Source organism: Emydura macquarii, unplaced genomic scaffold, assembly GCF_026122565.2.
Source record: "Emydura macquarii macquarii isolate MOO-44397 ecotype Brisbane River unplaced genomic scaffold, CSIRO-AGI_Emac_v2 contig_2205, whole genome shotgun sequence".
NCBI classification, from domain to species: Eukaryota; Metazoa; Chordata; order Testudines; family Chelidae; genus Emydura; species Emydura macquarii.
In genome coordinates this window covers 37,405,001-37,425,302 of record NW_027132342.1, presented here as the reverse complement: position 1 = coordinate 37,425,302, position 20,302 = coordinate 37,405,001, and the positions used below count along the sequence as shown (strand labels likewise).

The window sequence follows — 20,302 nt, the reverse complement described above, 5'->3', positions numbered from 1 at the left end:
TACATATTTCCTTGTTTTTATTTGCAAGTAGTGTGGAGGTCTTGAAGTCTAAATTTAACATTTCTGATGTTTTAAGTAACAAAATAAAATTGCGGTTTAAATTTAATGAACTAGTAGTGTGTAAATCTTTGGTTCAAAAAGTGATGGGATGAGATTGAAAGCGATGATAAATTGGGTAATCCATGTTCCTTTATGAAAGCATAAAAATCTATTCTCTATTCTGTTCTTCATCAGTTCCTATATCTTACTCATTGTAGTAGTACTTGAGTGTCTAATGTACTTAATTATGGGACTAAATACTAGCTGTATGCAGTGTTATAGCCGAGGTGGTTCCAGGATATTAGAAAGAGAATTTGGGTGTGGTAATATCTTTTACTGAATTAACTTCTATTGATGAGAGAGACAAACCTTCAAGCATACATAGAGCTCTTCAGGTCTGGGAAATGCATTGACAGCTGCTAAATACAAGGTAGAACAGTTTGTTTAGCATAAGTAGCTAACATTTCAAGGTACCATTCGTGGTGAAGTGGCCAGTTAACACACATCTCAAGATCCGTGCTTCCTATACATGCTAATCACACATGTGGTGTACCTCACAATGCACTAATAGCAGCTATGTGGGTTATACTAGACAATCACACTCTTGAATGAACTCACACAGAAAAATTATAAAAGAAAAAAGCACTATATCACCTGTGGGTGATCATTTTTCACAAAGTGATCATTCTATATCTGACCTCTCAGTCCACATCTTCAAAGGAAACCTGCACAGCACCTTCAAAAGACCTGCCTGGAAGCTTAAATTCATAACTTTGCTAGACACTAAAAATCATGGACTGAATTTATGATTTATTACAACAATCGAAAACCCACTAACAACCCCCACCCCAGCTTTTTTCCCCTTATGGCTGGAGAGATGTTAACTGGCCACTTCACCTTAAATGGTCCCCTACAATGTGCATTAACTACTTATGCTAAACAATCTGTTCCGCCTTGTATTAGTTGTGACACTCTGGGTATGTCTACACTGCTGACTCAGGCTCATGGGACTCAGGCTAAGTAGCTTTTTAATTGTGCTGTAGATGTTTGGGTGCAGGCCGCATCCCAAGCTCTGAGAACCTCCCACCTTGCAGGGTTCTAAAGCCCTGGCTGCAGCCCAAGCCCAGACGTTTATATCACTATTAAACAGCCCCTCAGCTCGAGCCCAAGTCAGCTGGCATGGGCCAGCCCGGATGTCTAATTACATAGAATCATAGACGATTAGGGTTGGAAGGGACCTCAGGAGGTCATCTAGTCCAATCCCCTGCTCAAAGCAGGACCAGCCCCAACTAATTGCAGTGTAGACATACCCTGTATGTCACAACTAACTAAAAGGTGGAAGAGATTGTTTAGCATAAGCAGCTAATACATATTTCAGGGGACCATTCAAAGTGAAGTGGTACATATCTGTACTCTTAAGTACATTTCCCAGACCAGAAGAAGAGCTCTGTGCAAGCTTGAACGCTTGTATCTCTCACCTACAGAAGTTGGTTGAATAAAAGATATTACCTCACATCCCTTGTGTCTTTAATACTACCTGTCACTTTAACTGTCCTTGCTTAATGATTTTGCCATTTCTATTTTAAAAGTAAACAAAACTTACATGTTGCTGTGATTTAAATATACTATACCAATAAAGCTAGAGTTTCTACTGACACAATATTGAGAGTTCTGTTTACAAGTCAGGCTTCTTCTTTGGCTCTGAAGTTGAGATAAACGTATGATTTGCTTTTATTGGCATTTGAGGGTAATTGATCTTGGCATATAATTTATGTCCAGTTGCATTTATAATCTTTTACCAGGATCATTTTCTGAGACTCAAGCCCATTACTGTTAGCAGTTCTAACTTGCCCTTATTGAAATTAAATGTTTTGAGCAATCAAACGTAGCAGTCACAAGTTCCCAAACCGAGAGCAGCAATAACCTTTTCCATTAGATTATGGGAGAGATTTTCAAAAGCCCCTACATAAATTGAGTACAAGTCCCATTGAAAAGCAGTGATACTTGTGCTCCTGACTCACTTAGGTGCTTTTGGAAATCCCACTCTTAAGCATGCTATGGCAACTCACTGCAAATCAAAGTGGAATGACATCAGGCTGCCTGGAATTATGTATTTGTCCATGTGCAGAGTAGTAATCTCTGACAAGAGGTTGTGATTTGGTTAGATGATTTTTGTTTACAGAATAGATCAGTTGTTTTTTGTTTTAATATTAGTGAATGTCCAGATTCAGACATTCAGAACTGCTTTTCTGTTACTGTGCATCCACCAAGTTGGATGCTGGGCATTCCAATCTAAGTAAATAATTAAGTAGATTTTAACATTTGTTAGAATAGTAAGCAAAACTCTTTTGTGGCTGCAGTTCAGCAAACCACATTAACAGAGGAGTCCCATGGAAGTTCATGGGTAAAAGCACTTCAAATTAAGCACATGCATCAGTCCTTTGCTGAATCAGAGCCTAAATCAACAGTTATCCATTTTCTAGTCTTCTTCTATCAGGATTTTGTCATTGTGCTCGTGTTATGGTTCTTTTGATACTGGCACTTTACAACTAATTCAACCCTAGAATAGATCACCATAAAAATGACAGGCATAATTAATATTCTAGGGCACATAAATGTCTTAACTTTTTGCATTGTAGTAGTTTCCCCACATTGCTTGGTAACTTAACTTAAAGCGAACCAAGGTCGGGGAACCATATAATTTGTGATTCCCCTTCTTGTAGAACAAATAAGCAAGACAGTCCAGCAGACTAATATCTGGAAATGTCATGAAGCAACATCAGAATTTCCAGATGTTTTGTCTTTTGAAATGCTTGCCCTTGTCAGTGGTGTATTTCTGCTTCCTGGGCTAATCTGAAGTAGTTCAGGCAACTCCCCACTTTCTGAATTGCATTCAAATTCTTATTAGTTGTAGTAGTAGTAATTTATTTATTTTTATTATGGTGGTGCCCAAAGGCACCAGTCAGGATCTGGCCAAAATTGTGCTAGTCGCTGAACAAACATACAGGAAAACCGTCCCCAAAGAGTTTACAATCTAGAAAGACAAAAAACAAACTCAAGATGAGTAAAAGTCATATGCTGTATTGTGTAAGCAAAGGACCAGATTTGGATAACTTTATTCATGTTGAATAGTGCTTTATTCTACAATTACTCCCATTGAATTCAATGGAACTACTTGTGGAGTGCTCCCAAACATACATGAAGGTATCAAAGCCAGCCTGAAGTGATCACAGTGATGATAGACATGTGTCCTGTTAGTTCTGTGTGTTTTGCTTTAAATCTATTTGTTTTATTTACAATGCTTAATTTTAGTTTTTTGGAGGAGTCACTTGGAATTGAAGTGTAGCGTAGGGAAGGGGTTGTTAGAGAGAGGAATGAGTAAAGGGAGAAGGAAACTGCAGCTGGTTCCCATTTGGAGGAGCGAGGAGGGGTTGCTGGTCCTAGTGCCATAGTTGGTTCCTCTGATTTCAGCAGAGAGGATTATAAGGCCCTGGTTTACCTATGAGCCTTTGACTGTAGCTTTTACTGGCTGCTTTGGAGAAGGAGCCCAGGGGTCTGGTGTATTTCCATATTCACCCCTGCCAGTTCCTCCATGTAGTGTCTTGGAAGAATGGAAAAGGTATTTGGGGATCTTCAATTGAGGTATCCCCTTTGGTGGCTATTATCTCATCCAAGAAGTAAAGGTAAAGCTTTCTTGTATACTATCTTTGTGTGGCTTGCTACACTGACAAAATGGTCATAAGTACCATTCTGCTCCTTTTCTAACCAGGAGCGGTGATGAGGGAGTTAAAATCATATGGATCCAAAGACACCAACTTGACAGGGCATTTAAAACCCAGAACTATGGTTAAAATATATCTCATGTACTAAGGCTGAAGGTACACATTAGACAAGCCTATTTGTCTTTAATTTTATTCCTTGGCTATTCATGCTAATCAGAGTATCTTCTTCCTGGGCCATGAAAAGTAGCTTTGGCAAAAGACATTTTCAAGACAATTCCTTTGAAATCTGTGAATATATATTTTCCAGACACTGCAGACTTTATATAAAAGTCTCTTGTGGCATTATCTTCAGCTGCTGAAATTCAAAGATTGTTGAAAATGCAGACTGCTTTCATTTTCTAGAGTAATAAGTCACCACTATTCCAATAACAAAATAGATACTGGAAGGGCACATAAAATGAAGGCATCTAATTTAATATAAGGAGAGTGGGATGTTGTAACTGAAATCCACCATTGTATATCACTTGATCCATGAGCATAGCATGATCCATAGTGGGTTGGAGGTTTGGCTGTTGTTACTGCTTTTGTGGTTAAAAGATGAACATTCTATAAACTAGGTAATTGCAGAGTTGAGACTTTGGACTGTGTACCCCTGAACTTAAATTTCTACTTCTTGACTGCTGGGTCCTTACTGGAAGGTAATCTGTGAGCATTTATCAAAATGCAAAGTAGTTTGAGTTTAAATGTGTGATTTAAAATCAATTTAGTTAAACCTGTGTGCTAAATTCTGTGTGGATGTTCTAAGTCAATCTGAACCTGCTTTATATCTATTTAGCTTCACTCCACTAAGAATAGATTTAAGGTAAACTAAAGAAGCCACTTCTAACTGGAAATAAGCGTCTACATAGGGTTTTGCACCAGTTTAACTAAATAGGTTTTAAATGTATTTAAATTATATTAATACAGATTCTGTGTGTAGGCAAAGCCTGAGATGGTCTGAATATGAAACACAGAAATAATTTAATGTTGGAAATTAGATGGACATGTGTTTTAAAAGTTTAAATACTAATTATTTCTTATTTGTTTCTTCTGAAGACAATAGTTGAACTTGCAGAGACAGGAAGTCTGGACCTCAGTATATTCTGCAGTACCTGTTTGGTAGTATGCTTTTTATTTTTATTTATTTTTGTTTCGGTTTAATTGAAATGTGAATATCAGTATTATGGGGGGGTTGTAAGAGTGCTGGGCAAAACTGGATATTTATATAGTTAGTAAATGAGATTCCCCCTTTTCACCATGCTATTCTACAGATGGAGATTATTTTAAAAACTTTACATCAGAACAGTGTTTTCCAAAAAACTCAAGTGTGTCTGTTCACAAGAATGATGGTAATGTCAAGGGGAAATAATTTGATTTTATGCAGAGAATTTAATGGTATCAATGCCAGAATCTAAGTGTCTTTACCAAGTAAACAGTTATTTTCTTAGCATGCTACATATTATGAAGATTGTGGGGTGAAATTCTGCTATTCATGTGCAACCATTCTGAAGTAAATATGATTGTACCGATTGATGTAAATTAGAGCAGAATTTAGCCCAATATTTGATCTCATTGACTCACATCTGTCTTGCTTGTTCATATTGTGTACAGGTTGACTCATTTTTCCTTCTTTGAATTGATAGTGTTTCCACCTTTTAGTCTTTTGCTTACATTATTTAAGATTGTACAAACAATAAAGTTCGTGTCCATGAACACTTCTACATCTGAAGTGGGGAGATTATAAAATTTGTAACTAAGTTTTCAAGATATGCAATGATGCATCCGTTGTAATGAGAATATATTTAAATTCATTTCCTAAATTCACTGACTTGTGAAATTTCAGTAAAACTAATTAAATTAAATGCTATAGATAAATATTGTAGTTAAATAGTTTCTTCAGTATTCTGATGATCTTCAGCTGAAACATTTATCCACAGAATTTAGTTCAATAGTTTTTTCACTTCTGCAAATTGATTGATAATATCTAATTTTTGGTTTTAGTTTGAGAACTTTTAATCTCATTGTTTCATATGTTTAGCTAATGCACTGATGAGATAGCTTTGACCATTAATCCAAGGTACTGAAAAATGTATTTTGTACTTCCAGGCATACTCGCAGATGACTTTATAAGCATTATTGTTTTCTTGATTCCTGTACATTTTTAAACCTTTCGTGTTTTGACGACAATTTGGAAGAGCATACTTTTTAATCAACAGTATTAGAGGAGTGCTTTGATTAGCAGATTCCATCTGAGGTACAATCATTTATGCAGTCAGTCAGTCTGAGGACCATTTTATCTCAGATAATTATCTGACAATAAAAAAGACAACTTTTAATTATGCTTTTGTATAAGGTAAAGTTGTTTTTCTCATTAGTAAGGTATTAGTTATTTCCATAGATCAAATGATAGCTTACATATCAACAGGTAAAATCAAGGAATGGCGTGGGAGGAAAAACTGTGATGAATAACACCATGTGGACTGAGTCTTTCCAGCTTTGACCCCAGTCCTGCAACTGATAGTGTGCAAATAGACTGCTGCATCCATGCTTTCTTGAAGTCAGTTACCTCCACACAGGCTCAGCAGTACATCTCCACATTCTTAGTTGCAGGATCAGAGCATGTTTATTAGGAAAAAAAGTGAATTAAACTTGGGAATTTGGACTAAATCCTGTACTTCTGCGAATGCATTAGTTTAACATTAAGCATATCTAAATCAGACCAAATGAAACCAACTGTAACTGCTTCAGTTTTGAAAAACTAGTGAACATTCCTAGCTCTTCACATTTCTAGGACTTTCAGATTGTTGTTAAGGCTTACTAGAGAGGACACGGGGTTAAGGGAAATGTGTGTGAAATATTGTATTAAAAAAGAGAATTGGATAACTAATTTTACACAGTTTTTAAATGTGCTATTCAATCCTTTTTTAAAAACGTTTCTAGGATCTCAGTAATTTTTACATGGATGTGTCAATTTTTTTACAGCATGCTGTCTGGCATTGGCAAAACTAAAATTATTTCCTTTAGAAAGTGAAAATACTTTCTTTCAGAAGTGAGCTGTACTATTTTAATTTAGCTGTAATCTTAAAAAGAAAAAATAATTTTCACAGCACAAAACATTTTAAAATGGACATGAGCTTCGAGAAAACAAGGTCAGCTATCCAGATCCACAAAAAAACGTTACATGTACATTCCTTTTAAAATGTGATTAGCAAATATAAAAGACTATAAGGCTACTAACAGAACACTCATGTTTTCAATGAGATGGAATACTAGTAATAAAATACCAACTTTTAAAAAAATGGTCACCACTTCTTAAAGATGCACGCCTACAGTACAATTTTATTAATCCAAATGGCCAAGTGATGGCCTTTTGCTGCTATTAAGAGAAATCTCTTAACTAATAATCTTAACCCCATTTTAATAGTAATGGTTCTGTCTGAGCTGCAGAACCCATGTTGTTACCTAAAGTCCCATGCAGTTGGGAGTAGGAGCTATCTGCCTCATAACAAAAGGCCTGCTGCCTACCTAGTGCTGACAGAGGGGACAACTGCATGATGTCCTTTATGGCAGTCTGTTATGTGGCATTGGCATGGAAAAAGCAAATTAAGATCCAAGAACATGCAAAATTGTTTTACTGGTGTTGGAAATTTTTTTCTTAAGTTTATTAAGATTTAACCCAACTCAGTTTCCACAAAAGCTTTCCTTTATCAATTCAGTGGCCACATAGTGACAATTACCACTAATGTACAAGCATAGCCATATACACTTATATTACATACCCAACAACAATACAGTTATAAGTACTGGCCAAAATTCTCTCAACAGGATCAGGCATGGGAGGGACTTTCTCATCATGGCATGACTCCAGAGGGGTAAGGAAAGGCACTGATAAAGAACCCCTAGAAAACCTTCCTTTTTTTATACACACTATAACAAACAGGTGATGTCATTGTCTGTTGTCGGATCTTAGCTAATGCCAGATGAAGCAGCTAAGTTTGAACCTTGTCCTCTGCCCTGCTCAAGACAAGATTAATGACTGGGCCTCTTTCTTCAAGGTTTGCTTCTTATCTCATTTGGTGGTATTTCTCTCAGACTACCAAACTACACATTTCTTTATACTAAACTAAACAAACCAATTATTTACTGCACCTGGTGCCCCATTAATCATATTTTCTTTATTTCAATTACCTCAACACAAGCCTTAAATGAGATAATACTAGTATTTTTAAGGGTCACTCCAAGATTAACACAAATTATTTGTGTTTCTCATGATCTCATACTTTTACATGTTTCAGTCTTATCACTCATGTTAAAAATCCAAACTCAGTTTAAAACCGTAGCCTGCTTAGGCCTAACATGGGTCTATGTTAGTACAACTGGCAACCTGTTCAAAGTTGGTTGCCTCAATGTTGGGCATCCAAATCCCTATTTAGGCAGATGATACAAAAACTGGGGGAGTTGTAAATAATGAAGAGTGATCTGGATCATTTGGTAATCTGGGTGCAAACAAACTGTGTTTTAATATGGTAAATGTAAATGTATACAGCTAGGAGCAAAGAATGCAAAGAATACTTACAGAATTGGGGAGACTATCCTGAGAAGCAGAGACTCTGAAAAAGATATGGGGGTCATGGTGCATAATCAGCTGAATGTGAGCTTCCAGTGATGCTGTGGTCAAAGGAGACTGGAATCTTGAGTAGGAGTAGAGAGGTGGTTTTACCTCCGTATTTGGCTCTTTTGCTACCCGTGCTGGAATACTGTGTCTGATTCTGGTGCCCACAAGTTAAGAAGGATGTTGATAAATTGGAGAGGGTTGAGAGAAGAGTTACGAGAGTGGGGAAGTGCTATAGCCTGTGTTATACAGTAGGTCAGACTAGATGATCAAAGTGGCTCTCTCTGGCATTTTTAAAGGACATGTTGTGAGAAGCTGCAAAGTTTTGACAAATAACAATAGCTTTTTATAAAAAGGATTATTGAACTAAATGGATCTGATTAGTTGTTTTATCCTTACAGCAACTTCAGGCTATCTAGCAAAACTGTTACATTTTGAACAAACTTTCAGTTTTTCCCAAGTATCCTGGATGAAGAAGTTTTATATTGTAAAAAAGAAAAGTTTGTGGAGAAATGTGTATGCACCTTCGTATTCTGTGATGTTTTTTAATTATTATTATTTGCAGTAAACATTTCATTTTGACTCAGAATTACCTTTGCAGGTTTAACAAAATGTGTAGTTTTTTTTCTGCTGAAATTATGAGAATTTTAATTGTTTTTAAAAAAATTAATACTTGCAGAGGTTTTATGAAGTACTTTCATTGATTTTTCTGATATAACATAATGTACCTACATATATACATGTCTGTCTGTCTACATACACATCATTTAGTCAGAAGGGTCTTTTGTTGATCTGTATAGGCAACACCCAAAATCTGAATTAGTTACTGTGAGAGTTTCTTGTTTTATACTCCCTTCTACCATACAAAGGAAAGCCCCTCTGGGTATATGCATTGCAGATTAGTTGTTTCAGGACCTATGTAAAATAAAATCTATTTGAGGACAGCTCTTACAAGATAAGAAAACTTCACAAAGCCTTTCAAAACTGAAATATTTCATCTTAAAATGTGCTAGAACAAACTTTGGTCTAAATGACATGAGCCTGAAAAAGAAGTACCTTTTGTTTTGCATCAAAACTGTCTATATATTTTCCAGGTTAACTGGAAAAAGTTTCTCTAAATCCTGAAATTATCATGTCCTAATTGTCTATGAATTAATTTCTTAGTCTTGCAAGTTACATTTACATTTTGAAACCCTGTTTAAAAATAATTTCTGAGACCTGAAATATGCATTCTGTTTCCTATGCAAGAATTAATAACATGACAAACACCTAATGGAAATACTTTTTAATAATGTTTATGGTGTCATTAATTTTTGTATAATAAACACAGAGCTTTAAATTTAGATTTAAAGGGATAAGTAAAAATATAAAGCTTTTTAAATACTTAGTTTTAAAGTTTAAATGTATTGTAATTTAAAGGTCTGTTCATATATTTTGTTCTTGGTTTTTCGTCAAAACCATTTTGTATTTAATTTACAAAATGTATTCAGTTTGGGAATGGTTTTCAAAATTGTCAAAATGAACTTTAGAGCACAAGTCCCATTGAAAATTCTGTTTAAATTCATATTCTTGTCTTTGGTAAATAGGCTTCATTACAGTGTTCTGTTTATATTAGGGTTTATTTATGAATAATCCCCAAGGAATCCTCTCAGTCATAATTGTGATACTCTTGTCAATATTAAATAGCTGAAATGAAACAAGTCTGCACTCAAAACTCTGATATCTAGAGGATTTAGTGGATGGAAAGAGAAATAAATATTTGATCCTTTTTATTATAGAAAATTTTTATTTAAGGGAAAATATTTTAGATTTTTGTAACAAACATATCATAGCTGATATATGATGAAATTTCAAGACACTGATTGTTTAATTCCTGTTGACCTTGAGCTTAGGGATTAACAGCAGCAAAGTATTTTAATATGCATTAAAATTCATTTGTTTTTTTTCACAAGTATAATTTCCTTTCACTTTGCTATAAAGCTAGTTATAATATGTCAATAAATATCTGTCAAACAGATACGGAAGCCAGTGAGGTCCAAACATTGTGGCGTGTGCAATCGATGTATAGCAAAGTTTGATCACCACTGCCCATGGGTGGGTAACTGTGTAGGTAAGTGGTTGCTCAAATATGGAATCTTGACAAATAGAGAGGCAAAAAAATACAGTTAGGTCAGTTTGTTCCCCGTTTCTCATTGCAGGATTATTCCCTAGAGTATATTCCTCTGTGCTTTGTAAATTCTTGTTTTAAATGACCACATTGAGGTGGTTTCTGACAGTTTCTTTGGAAAGACTATTCTAGGTCTTGAATATCACCAAAAGCATCTTGATGTTCAGCCAAAATTTTCTTTTATTCTGATTCATTGCATTACTCACGGTTCTCCTCTCTTACCAATCCATATATAAGTATTTAAAGCTTTGTTTCTAAGGGCTTCTCTACGTGGAGCAGTAATGTGCACCAGAAGGGTGTGATTTGTAAAGCACACCAACGTGTCATGCACCCATGAACTAAAAAGTTTGTGCCAACAGGCTCTACGCAGACCAGTTAGCATGTGACACGTAAGTGTGCTTTAGAAAGTAAATCCCTCTAGTGCACATTTCTGCTCTGTGTAGACAAGTCTAAAGTAAATTGCTTTCACCCCTATTAATTTTTAAACATTTTATTTCAGCAATAATTATAACACCACATAAGCAATATGTCAGTATGGTTTTGTCAAATACAAATTCTAATGCAAATAATCAATGACATTTTATGCAAATTATCAATACAGCAGCTTTTTCATTTCCTACAAAAACAAAAGAGTGCATATACTGACTACAACAGTGACTAGTCTCTTTAATGTATATATGAGATGAAGCATGGGGTACTAGGAGACTAAAGTCTGGATAACAAGAAAATTCACAATGAGTATTTACATTAGGGAACTGTAGCTAAGTGTTCAATTACTTCTTTGCTATGTGTCAGGAGATTCAAGATGGCTTCCCATATAATTGAATTCTCTACTTTTGAATTCTAAATATTAAGATATCTTAGGAAAATAATCAAAAACTCGGATATTTCATGGGGAAAAACATTTGAAAAGCAATAGTCTTGAAAAATATGGATGAGAGTAGACAATGGATTAAATAGGAGCAGCCAGATAAACTAATGTGTTTGAGGCTCCATATACAAGGAATTGATAATCCTTTTCTTTACAGTTCTTCTGATGTCAAACCTGTAATATTGCATTCAGCTTTTGGCATCTCCAGTGCCGCCAAATATGGACAAATTAGAGGGAATTCAGAGAACAGGAATAAAATTAACTAAGAGGGAAACAGAGTTAATTATAATGAAAAATTAAATATGCATTGCATTGCTTGATAAAACTAAGACTACAAGTCTCTGTCTCCTCTGTGGTACACTAGATTTTTGTTCTGTTGTAGAGAATTACACTGCCTGCATAGCCCCATACTCTACCCAAAGAGTAGAACCTTCTACGCAGGCCAGTTAGCATGTGACACATAAGTGTGCTTTAGAAAGGTCAGAAGGTTTTGGAAATGCTTTTAATATATCTTTATCAAATCTGATCAATCTGAACTATGGAATCTAGTCCATCTCTCAAGTTTGTACAGTCATTTACTATAGTATCCAGGAGTAACTCAAGTCTTTTGATGTTGGGAGGAGATACCTCTTATTTTCTTCAGCCTTTTGGAAGAAGGAGAAGAGATTACATCATTCCCCGTGCCATCAGTTCTTGAGAGAAACTATCTATCTCCCTGAACTCTGTCCAAATACACATCCAAAAGTGATAAATAAGCATATTACCTGGAAGTGTCTGCAAAAATGATCGAGTAAAATAGTGTTGACATTTAAATTGTAGATACATATTAGTTACACCTCCCAGAGATGAAAAGTGCAGTTCACCCATTTTAGAGACGTTTCGTGCAGACACATATAGACACTTAGCTCACCTTTTGTAAGTTTTCTTCTGATTCATAATGATTGAAAACTAAAGATTTTTTTAAATGAATCTCAGATTACGAAGTGCAGTTTTGTGGCAGTTTACAAACTGTGATTTTGCAGCAATTTACAAATGCGCATAATCACATTGTTAATATTATATGTATTATAATACCAATGAGCCTTAATCCATGCAGTGGCTAGATAAAATTTGCCCAGTAACAGCCTATAGTTATTTGAAGGACATAAACACCAAACAAGGAGAGGCATTGTTTATGTGGTGCAAGAGAGTGTAATTCTGAGTAATGGGATTAAACTAAGAAATGGAAATCAGTAGAAACATAAATAAAATAAAATAAAATGCCTACAAGTGAATTCTCCCAGACTGGGATAATTAGCAAAGGGAACTGGCAAAAGCTACTTTAAGACTTTTAAAAGTAGGCTGGACAAAGCACTGGAAATGACATTATAGGGAGCAATCCTGAATTGGCAGAAATAATGATCTAGATGATCTAACATGGCTTTTCTATCTCTGATACTTGATTCATAGTCAGTGGCTCAAGGCACACCATAACAAAATAGAGCTCATTCTCAAATCAGTGTACACAATGTGTTTACCAAAAAGGAAAAGTATCCTGACTGACAGGGAAAGCCAGAATTTCATAAGAGATGTGCAGTTTTACTTGTAGTTTTCCTTTTAATAAATGAGAGGTTAACAAGAGTTTTGCTGACGATATGATGGAGGGGCATGTCCAATTAAAACCATGTACTCGTATATTTTACAAAAATAATTCCTTCTGTGATAAAACTTGCCACACATGATCTTAAGATGAAGAGAAGTATTTTTACCAGTCTGAAAAATTTGGTTCAGTAATTTACACTCGCTGGAAGCTTTAAATACCCAACTTCTTTTAGTGTTGGGCTATTTTATTTTCCTCTAACTCACATATAGTTTGTTTTGTTTAACCAAGTTTGGCATGTATTTTATCTTTAAAGTGAACAAGTTGCTGCTTATTCCTATTTTTTGTTATTAATGATAATAGCATTACTTTAAAATATTCCACAGTTGAATGTTCCACAAAAACTGTTGTTTTTTCACTTTAAAAATGACACTGATGGGACTAGGTTGTAGGGTTGTTGATCATTTTTGTGTCTGAAATCTATTAGCGTATTGAAACAGAAGTCTGGTTTTCAGATACTCAAGTGAAAGAAGCTGTGGCCACATTCTGTCCCCAGTTAAATCTCTTTAATTAAACTGAAGACTCACTGAATCACCATACCGATGATGATAGACAAAAAAGTGTGGCCTTTTTCATATAAACAGCATTCACTTAACTGGTCATTGGCTTAAAATGTATTGCTGATTAAATCACACTTGCCCTTGGTGGGTATAAATGCTGTCAAAAAGAGAACTGAAAGAGAAGAAAAAACCCAAACCACACAATACAAATTAGCTTACACTTCCTCCAGAATCTAAAAACGCATTTCATATGTGTAAAATATGCTTTTATCTTGTCCCTTTTAAGCACAGAAAATCAATATCCAGGCCTCTGCCAATGCAAGATTGTCCTCTACAGAACTTTCCTCACTGCTGTATCCATTCTAGTTTCAAGTAATAGAAGTGATTGGAGTTTACACCACTTCCATTTCTACAGTCCTCCTGCTAAGGATGAATGGGCCGTATTCTGCTCTTATTTTAATCATTTAAACCCCATTCTGTCATTAGGGTTGTACAGGTTTTATCAAGGACAGTGGAGTTCAGGTGCAACAAAGGACAGACTTTGGTCTACAGTCTTTGAAGTCACATGGATGTTACTGAGTGGAGAATTTCTTTCATTAGTGCATAGCAGGTTGTCATATAGGCCATTGCAAGGAAAAGATTAGTACTATGATAAATTTGTAAGATAAATCTACGATCTACGATTTATCATAGAACTAAACTAATTAAAGCCTAACGTGCAAGTTAAAGCATATTACTTGAGGTACTTCCAACATCATTCCTCATATATTTTTTGCTTATAAAAGACAATATTACAACATGTTTGCAAGTGAAGGAAAATGTTTGATTTTGGAGGAAGGGAGCTTGGTCTAACTTGTATATTTGAGTTTTTGGCTTCTGTCTTATTTATTTGTTCATTTCACTTGTTAAAAGTACTTGATTATTTTTTGCCTTTAGAGTAAGCTCTTGGTTTAATAGGCAAAACATTTGACATACATGACCAATTAAGTGCTATGCTGCTCAGATACAGAGGGCCACATCTTTTGTAGCCTATTATCTGTGTAATGTCTGTGTGTCTAGTATACATCCTAGCGGCCATTGGAGTGCTGTATTAGTGAATGTATTCTATAAATTGAGGGGAAGTTGAGAAGTTCAGAATGATTATATATATATATATATACACACACACACACACATAAATGCATCACAATATTAGAAATGCATCTGTTGGGTATATTAAAGCATGGCAAAAGTGGTTTCATTTTGATCAAATACTGTTATCGTATGTGTCCCTCAGTTTTAAATTCAGTTACAAATAGAATTTTTTTAAAGATTAATTCATTAATTTGTAACCAGTTTTTTTAACCTTTTGTTTACCTGGATGGTTATCTATTCATCTTTTGTTGGATATTTTCTTTTCAGTTGGCTCTGTCAAGCAGTTTCTCAATTTGTGTTATACCTTAAATTGTCAAAAGAGGGTGTGAATTTTAATCCAGATTTTAATTTTCTATCCTTTTTATTAAAAATACCTGTATTCTGTTGCCAAGAAACAAAAGTAATTCAGTATTTTTAGACATACCAAAACAGTTTTGTTAGCTCTTCCTGGCTCTGCAACACCTGTTAACCATTCAGTTCCCAAAACTATATTGATATCAGTAAAGCAGGTTTGTAAATTAAACAAGCTCATGTGAATTTCAGCTACAGTTTGGTAGGAACACAGAAAAATAAAACAATATGGTTGGCTTTATTGAAAGGGCAAACTGTAAGGGAGAAAAATGCCTATTTTCAAGCTGCTAAGAAGTCCTATAGACTTTACAGACTAATGTTTCCACAGAGTAATATTTCCATATAAAATAATTAGCAGTGTCTTAGAATAATTTGAATTAAATTCCCATGTAAATCAGCCCTCTAGCGTATTACTGACCTTTTCTCAAGGCGGATGAAATTGATTCCTGTTATTTTGTTCCATCTTTAGGGGCAGGGAACCATCGCTATTTCATGGGGTATCTGTTCTTTTTGCTTTTTATGATCTGCTGGATGATTTATGGCTGTATCTCTTGTGAGTAAATTTTTCTTAATTTATTTTAGGCATTTCATTTAGTGCAAACCATCATACCAGGAACTATCAGAGTTACATTTCAAATCCTTTTTTCTGTTGGAATTGAGCTGTGCTTTAGTAACTGTCCACTTTAGGTGTTGTAGAATAGAAAAATATCTAGTTAAGAATTCTATATTGTTTTTGATACTATAATTCTATGTCCTTCATTAATTTATCATGTCTGTGAATTTAAATTACAGCAGATTAGAAAAAGAGGGGGAAATTGTGAACTTTTTTGCATATTATGTCCATGTTTCATAAAAAAAATTGCAGTTTGTCAGTTTTCTGACCAGTTCAAATTTAAATGTTATGTTGATCTGAGGATTTTATATGATTTCTAAATCATAACTCTTTCTGCTTCCAGACTGGGGAATCCATTGTGAGACTAGTTACACAAAGGATGGATTTTGGACATACATTACACAAATTGCCACCTGTTCACCCTGGATGTTTTGGATGTTTCTAAATAGTGTGTTTCATTTCATGTGGGTGGCTGTGTTACTCATGTGTCAGATGTATCAGGTATGAAAAGGCATTTTGTGTGTTACTTTTTATAGTCACTCTGAATATTGAAAATAAATAAGCATTCCTGTTGCATCAAATATTCCTTTTTCAGTTTACTTAACATCGGTATAAAACAAGGCTCAAGGTTCTCAGATGGAATAGAAAGCTGATTGTATTGTCAGTCGTAGGGGTTGTCTCATTTGGGACAGGGAAGGAATCTGGGTTCACCAGGCAAGAGGGATAGTCTCATTTGGAGTGGAAAGAGTATGAAGGTCTTTATATACCTGAACAAAGGATCATTTTAGTAAGAGTGAAAGGGATCAGAAGTCTCTGTACTGTAGCTCCCTTGACAGCCATAGAAGTGAAGATAGTTTGGTAGGACAGTCATTGAATTAGGTTAGAAGGCTTTGTTCAGTCACTTTTGGCTGACATTTTCTTGGTTTGAAACCTTGGATAATTTTTTTTAAAGTACCTAAGTTTTATTTTTAAAACCAGTTTAGACACATAGGTTCCTAAGTCTCATTGTCTTTTAAGTTTGTGAGTCTTAACTTCCTAAATCACTTTTCAAAATGGAACTTAGGCTTCTTAGTCACTTAAGCACTTTTGAAAACTGTACCCCTCATTTCACATTACATGATAAAGCCTGTGGCAAATTCTTAGTGCTTCTAAATGGCACTCAAATAGATCCAAATGCTGATACTCTTTCACCTGTCACCTTCATGGCACTCAGTTTTTAGTGGATCAGTCATCAGGAACTCAAGACTGCTTGGCTTATCTACATGGCATGGCAGATCTCTCTAGAGGGGTTTGATTTGTAAAGCTCTGTAATATGTTGTGGTCTAATTGGCCCACGTAGACCCTGCTGGCATACTCTAAAAGGTACCTAGTTTGCTTCAGCATAGTCCTGTTCCAAAAATTCAGTGTAGTGGCTTATACGTCAACAGTAACTGTTCACTGCTAATAATTTTAACAGAAGCTTCCAGATAAATTGGCACCCACTGGGCTTCTCCCAGGTGCTGGGGTCCCCAACTTTCCTTACTGAACTTCAGCTTTTTCCTCTTACAACTTTTTCCATGCAGTTCCTTGTCATAAAATAACCTCTGGTGCCTGGAAAATATAGAGATGGAGTAAAATAAATTTAATTTTACATCAAAATAAATTATAGATGCAATACTATACTAATTGTATTATTGAATTTCAAATTAATTCAATAAAAGCATTCATCCTTAGTTTAGCAGAAGATGCCACAGAATTTCCAGTTCTTTGAGTGCATGCTCATGTCGATTCCATGTTAGGTGTGTGCACACCCTCGTGCACGGCTGTCAGATATTTTTGCCTCAGTGGTATCCATAGGGTTGGCTCTGGTGCTCTCCAGAGCCCCGCACTCATGCAGCAGTATATGAGGCGCTGCCAGCCCTGCACACTCTGTTTCTTTTTTCTGCCCGTGACAGTTGTTGGAATGATTTTCTCTCTTGTGTTCGCAAAGGCCTAGTGGTTCTTTCATAGATAGATGTTAACAGTTCTTATAAATAGTTTGTTAGTTGGTTAGTTAGTAAGTTAGAAATAGTGGTCCCGTTGGACGTTTGCCCAGTGACAAGGCATGCCCCAGTCAACGGGCTTCAAACCGTGTTCTATTTGCCACAATCCCTTCCCACTTAATGACCCTCACGACAGTTGTTTAAAGGGGAAACATACGTGAGGATAAGTGCAAGATATGCAAAGGCTTCAGGCCACAGACTAAGGAAGATAAGGACATTTGCCTGAAAGCTCTATTAATGAAGGTGGCACTCAGATCAGCCCCAGAACCCTCCTGCTTGGTTGCGGCTCCAAGTACTGCAGCATCGGTACAGAGTGCCCTGCCGGCACTGAGCCCTTCTCGACGTTTTTTGCTTTCCCTGGCGCTGAAGAAGCGGCAAAAGAAGCAGTGCAGTGATCAAGGCTGTTCCCCCAAGCTAAAGAGGGATAAGAAAGCGGGGTTGGGGCAAAGGGCCCGTGTCTGGCCAGTCACCTGCTCCAGAATGGCTGGAGCCAGCCTCTCCTCCCAGGGCTGAAAGCCCTTTGAGGGAGCCACCCCCAACTCCTGGGAGCAGAAGGGGGCCCTTCCATCTAACGGTGTCCTCAATGCCACTGGCCTTTCAAGCAGCCAGGGATTTGATGGCCCTCCCAGTGCCCCCACTCTGCTGGCCTTGCCCTTGGCACCGGAGCCAGTGCAGGCTCCCGTCTCCAGGGATAAACCTCCAGTGAGCATGCCACAGTGGACGGTGCGGTTCCCCATCTCGGCACTGGTCCACAACACCTCAGCCAAATTGGCTGGCACTAGGATGAAGGTCTCCGCCACCTCAACCCTGGTCCCCGGCACTGCACTCCCAGTGTCCAACCTGGAGGAAAGACTCACTGGCTACATATTGCCAGTTTTGGTTTCTCTCATACCAGTCATTGCCCTTGCGGCACCGGTCACCAGTAGCATGGCGACAGTTGCCGGACCCCTGGCATCAATCCCCAGTACTACGTGGCCCGACACCTCATTGCACGCCACCATCTCAGCACACTCCCCTCCAATGCGGCACCCTCAAGGGAATCCTGTCGCCAGTCACCATCTCCCCGGCACTTCTCCCTAATTCTGCACTGCAGCCGACAGGAGGAGCCACCATTGGCTTCACCATCAGCCTCCTCGGAGTTGGAGGGAGAGCCCAGTCATCAGCCTCAAAAATGCAGATCAGTAGACAGACTACCTTTCAGTGCCGGCCTGGCAGCGGGTGCCTGGCCTCAAGGACAATGGTCTGTCCAGTGGCCATACTGGAACCCATAGAGGATCCTTTGGCATCAAGACCCTACTCACTCCAGTCTTCCACAGCTGCATCCGGAAAACGATCCACAACACCGACCTGCCCAGTGCAGGACCTAGACTTGGGATATGATACCGGCCCCAAACCATGGGACCTGGAGTCAGAGAGGGCTCCTTTTGAAGAGGAGAAGGTGCCATTCCCTTCCCCAGTATTGCCATCATCCTCCTCGACTTAAAGGATGCATATTTCCATTTTCCAAGGCCACTGGAGATTCTTCTGGTTTGTGGTTGGCCAATGACACCACCAATTCATGGCAGTGCCCTTCGACCTCTTGTCTGCCCCAAGGGTTTTCACAAAATATATGGCAGAGATGTTGAAGTGTGCAAATTTACCCATACCTTGACAACTGACTCATAAAGGGCAAGTCACAGATTCAGGTCCAGCACAGTCTCAATCTCATGAGATACACCTGTCAACATCTGGGCCTGCTCGTGAATGAGCAAAAATCAACTCTGTCCTCTGTTCAATGGATAGAGTTCATAAGAGTGATTCTCCAAGGCATCTCAGTTTTTTCCTTCTTGCCTGTAACGATAATTTAGAGCTGGGTTGTACAACCCACACCTGCAGGCCAGAATCCAGCCCACCAAAGGCTGCTATCCGGCCTGCCAGGGAGCAGCAGCAGCCCCCTCCTTCCAGCCCCGAGCCGGCTGGTGGGGGCAGCAGCAGCCCCTCCCCTCCAGCCCTGAGCCAGCCAAGGTGGGGGGAGGGTGCAGTCACTCCTCCCCTCCAGCCCCGAGCTGGCTGGTGGTGGCAGCAGCAGCCCCTCCACTCCATCCCCGAGCCGGACAGATAGACGCAGCAGCAGCATCCTGAGGGGGCAGAGATCACCACAGTGAGTGTAGTGTATTACTATTCTAGGGTAGTGCTGGCTAGTGTATTGCTACTACACTAGCATCTCTGAGCTATTACTGTGTGTAGCTCTAGCTAGGATCGTGCTTAGTTATTAAGTATCTTTACTGGCATTTCTCTGCTAACTTGCTCTCTGTACAGCATCTTGATACTTATCAAAAAAAAGATGGCAGCTCCCATGATTAGAGGCAAGAAAAGAAAAATTGATACTCAATGTCGAGCCTTCAAAGGGTCTTGGACCAATGATTTTTTTGTTATTGAGCACAACAGGGGCATATTTTGTCTGAGATGTTTAGAGAAAAGAGCCATTTTCAAGGAATACAACATCAAGCGGCATTATTCTACGAAACACAAATTTGACAGCCTCACGGGTTAGGTGAGAATCGATTGAGTGAACGCACTAAAACAAAACATTATTGGGCATCAATCTTTCTTCA

At 37.6% G+C, this 20,302-nt stretch overlaps 1 protein-coding gene across 1 annotated transcript in view; it reads left to right on the top strand.

Moving 5' to 3' along the window:
• The window catches only part of ZDHHC17 (zinc finger DHHC-type palmitoyltransferase 17), a 119,232-nt gene that overhangs the window by 90,003 nt on the left and 8,927 nt on the right, over positions 1 to 20,302 (top strand). Inside the window, exons 12-15 of the mRNA XM_067559908.1 lie at positions 4,857 to 4,919; positions 10,429 to 10,522; positions 15,544 to 15,627; positions 16,031 to 16,188. Of these exons, the coding sequence (XP_067416009.1) occupies positions 4,857 to 4,919; positions 10,429 to 10,522; positions 15,544 to 15,627; positions 16,031 to 16,188 (399 nt within the window). The remainder of the gene's footprint in view (positions 1 to 4,856; positions 4,920 to 10,428; positions 10,523 to 15,543; positions 15,628 to 16,030; positions 16,189 to 20,302) is intronic.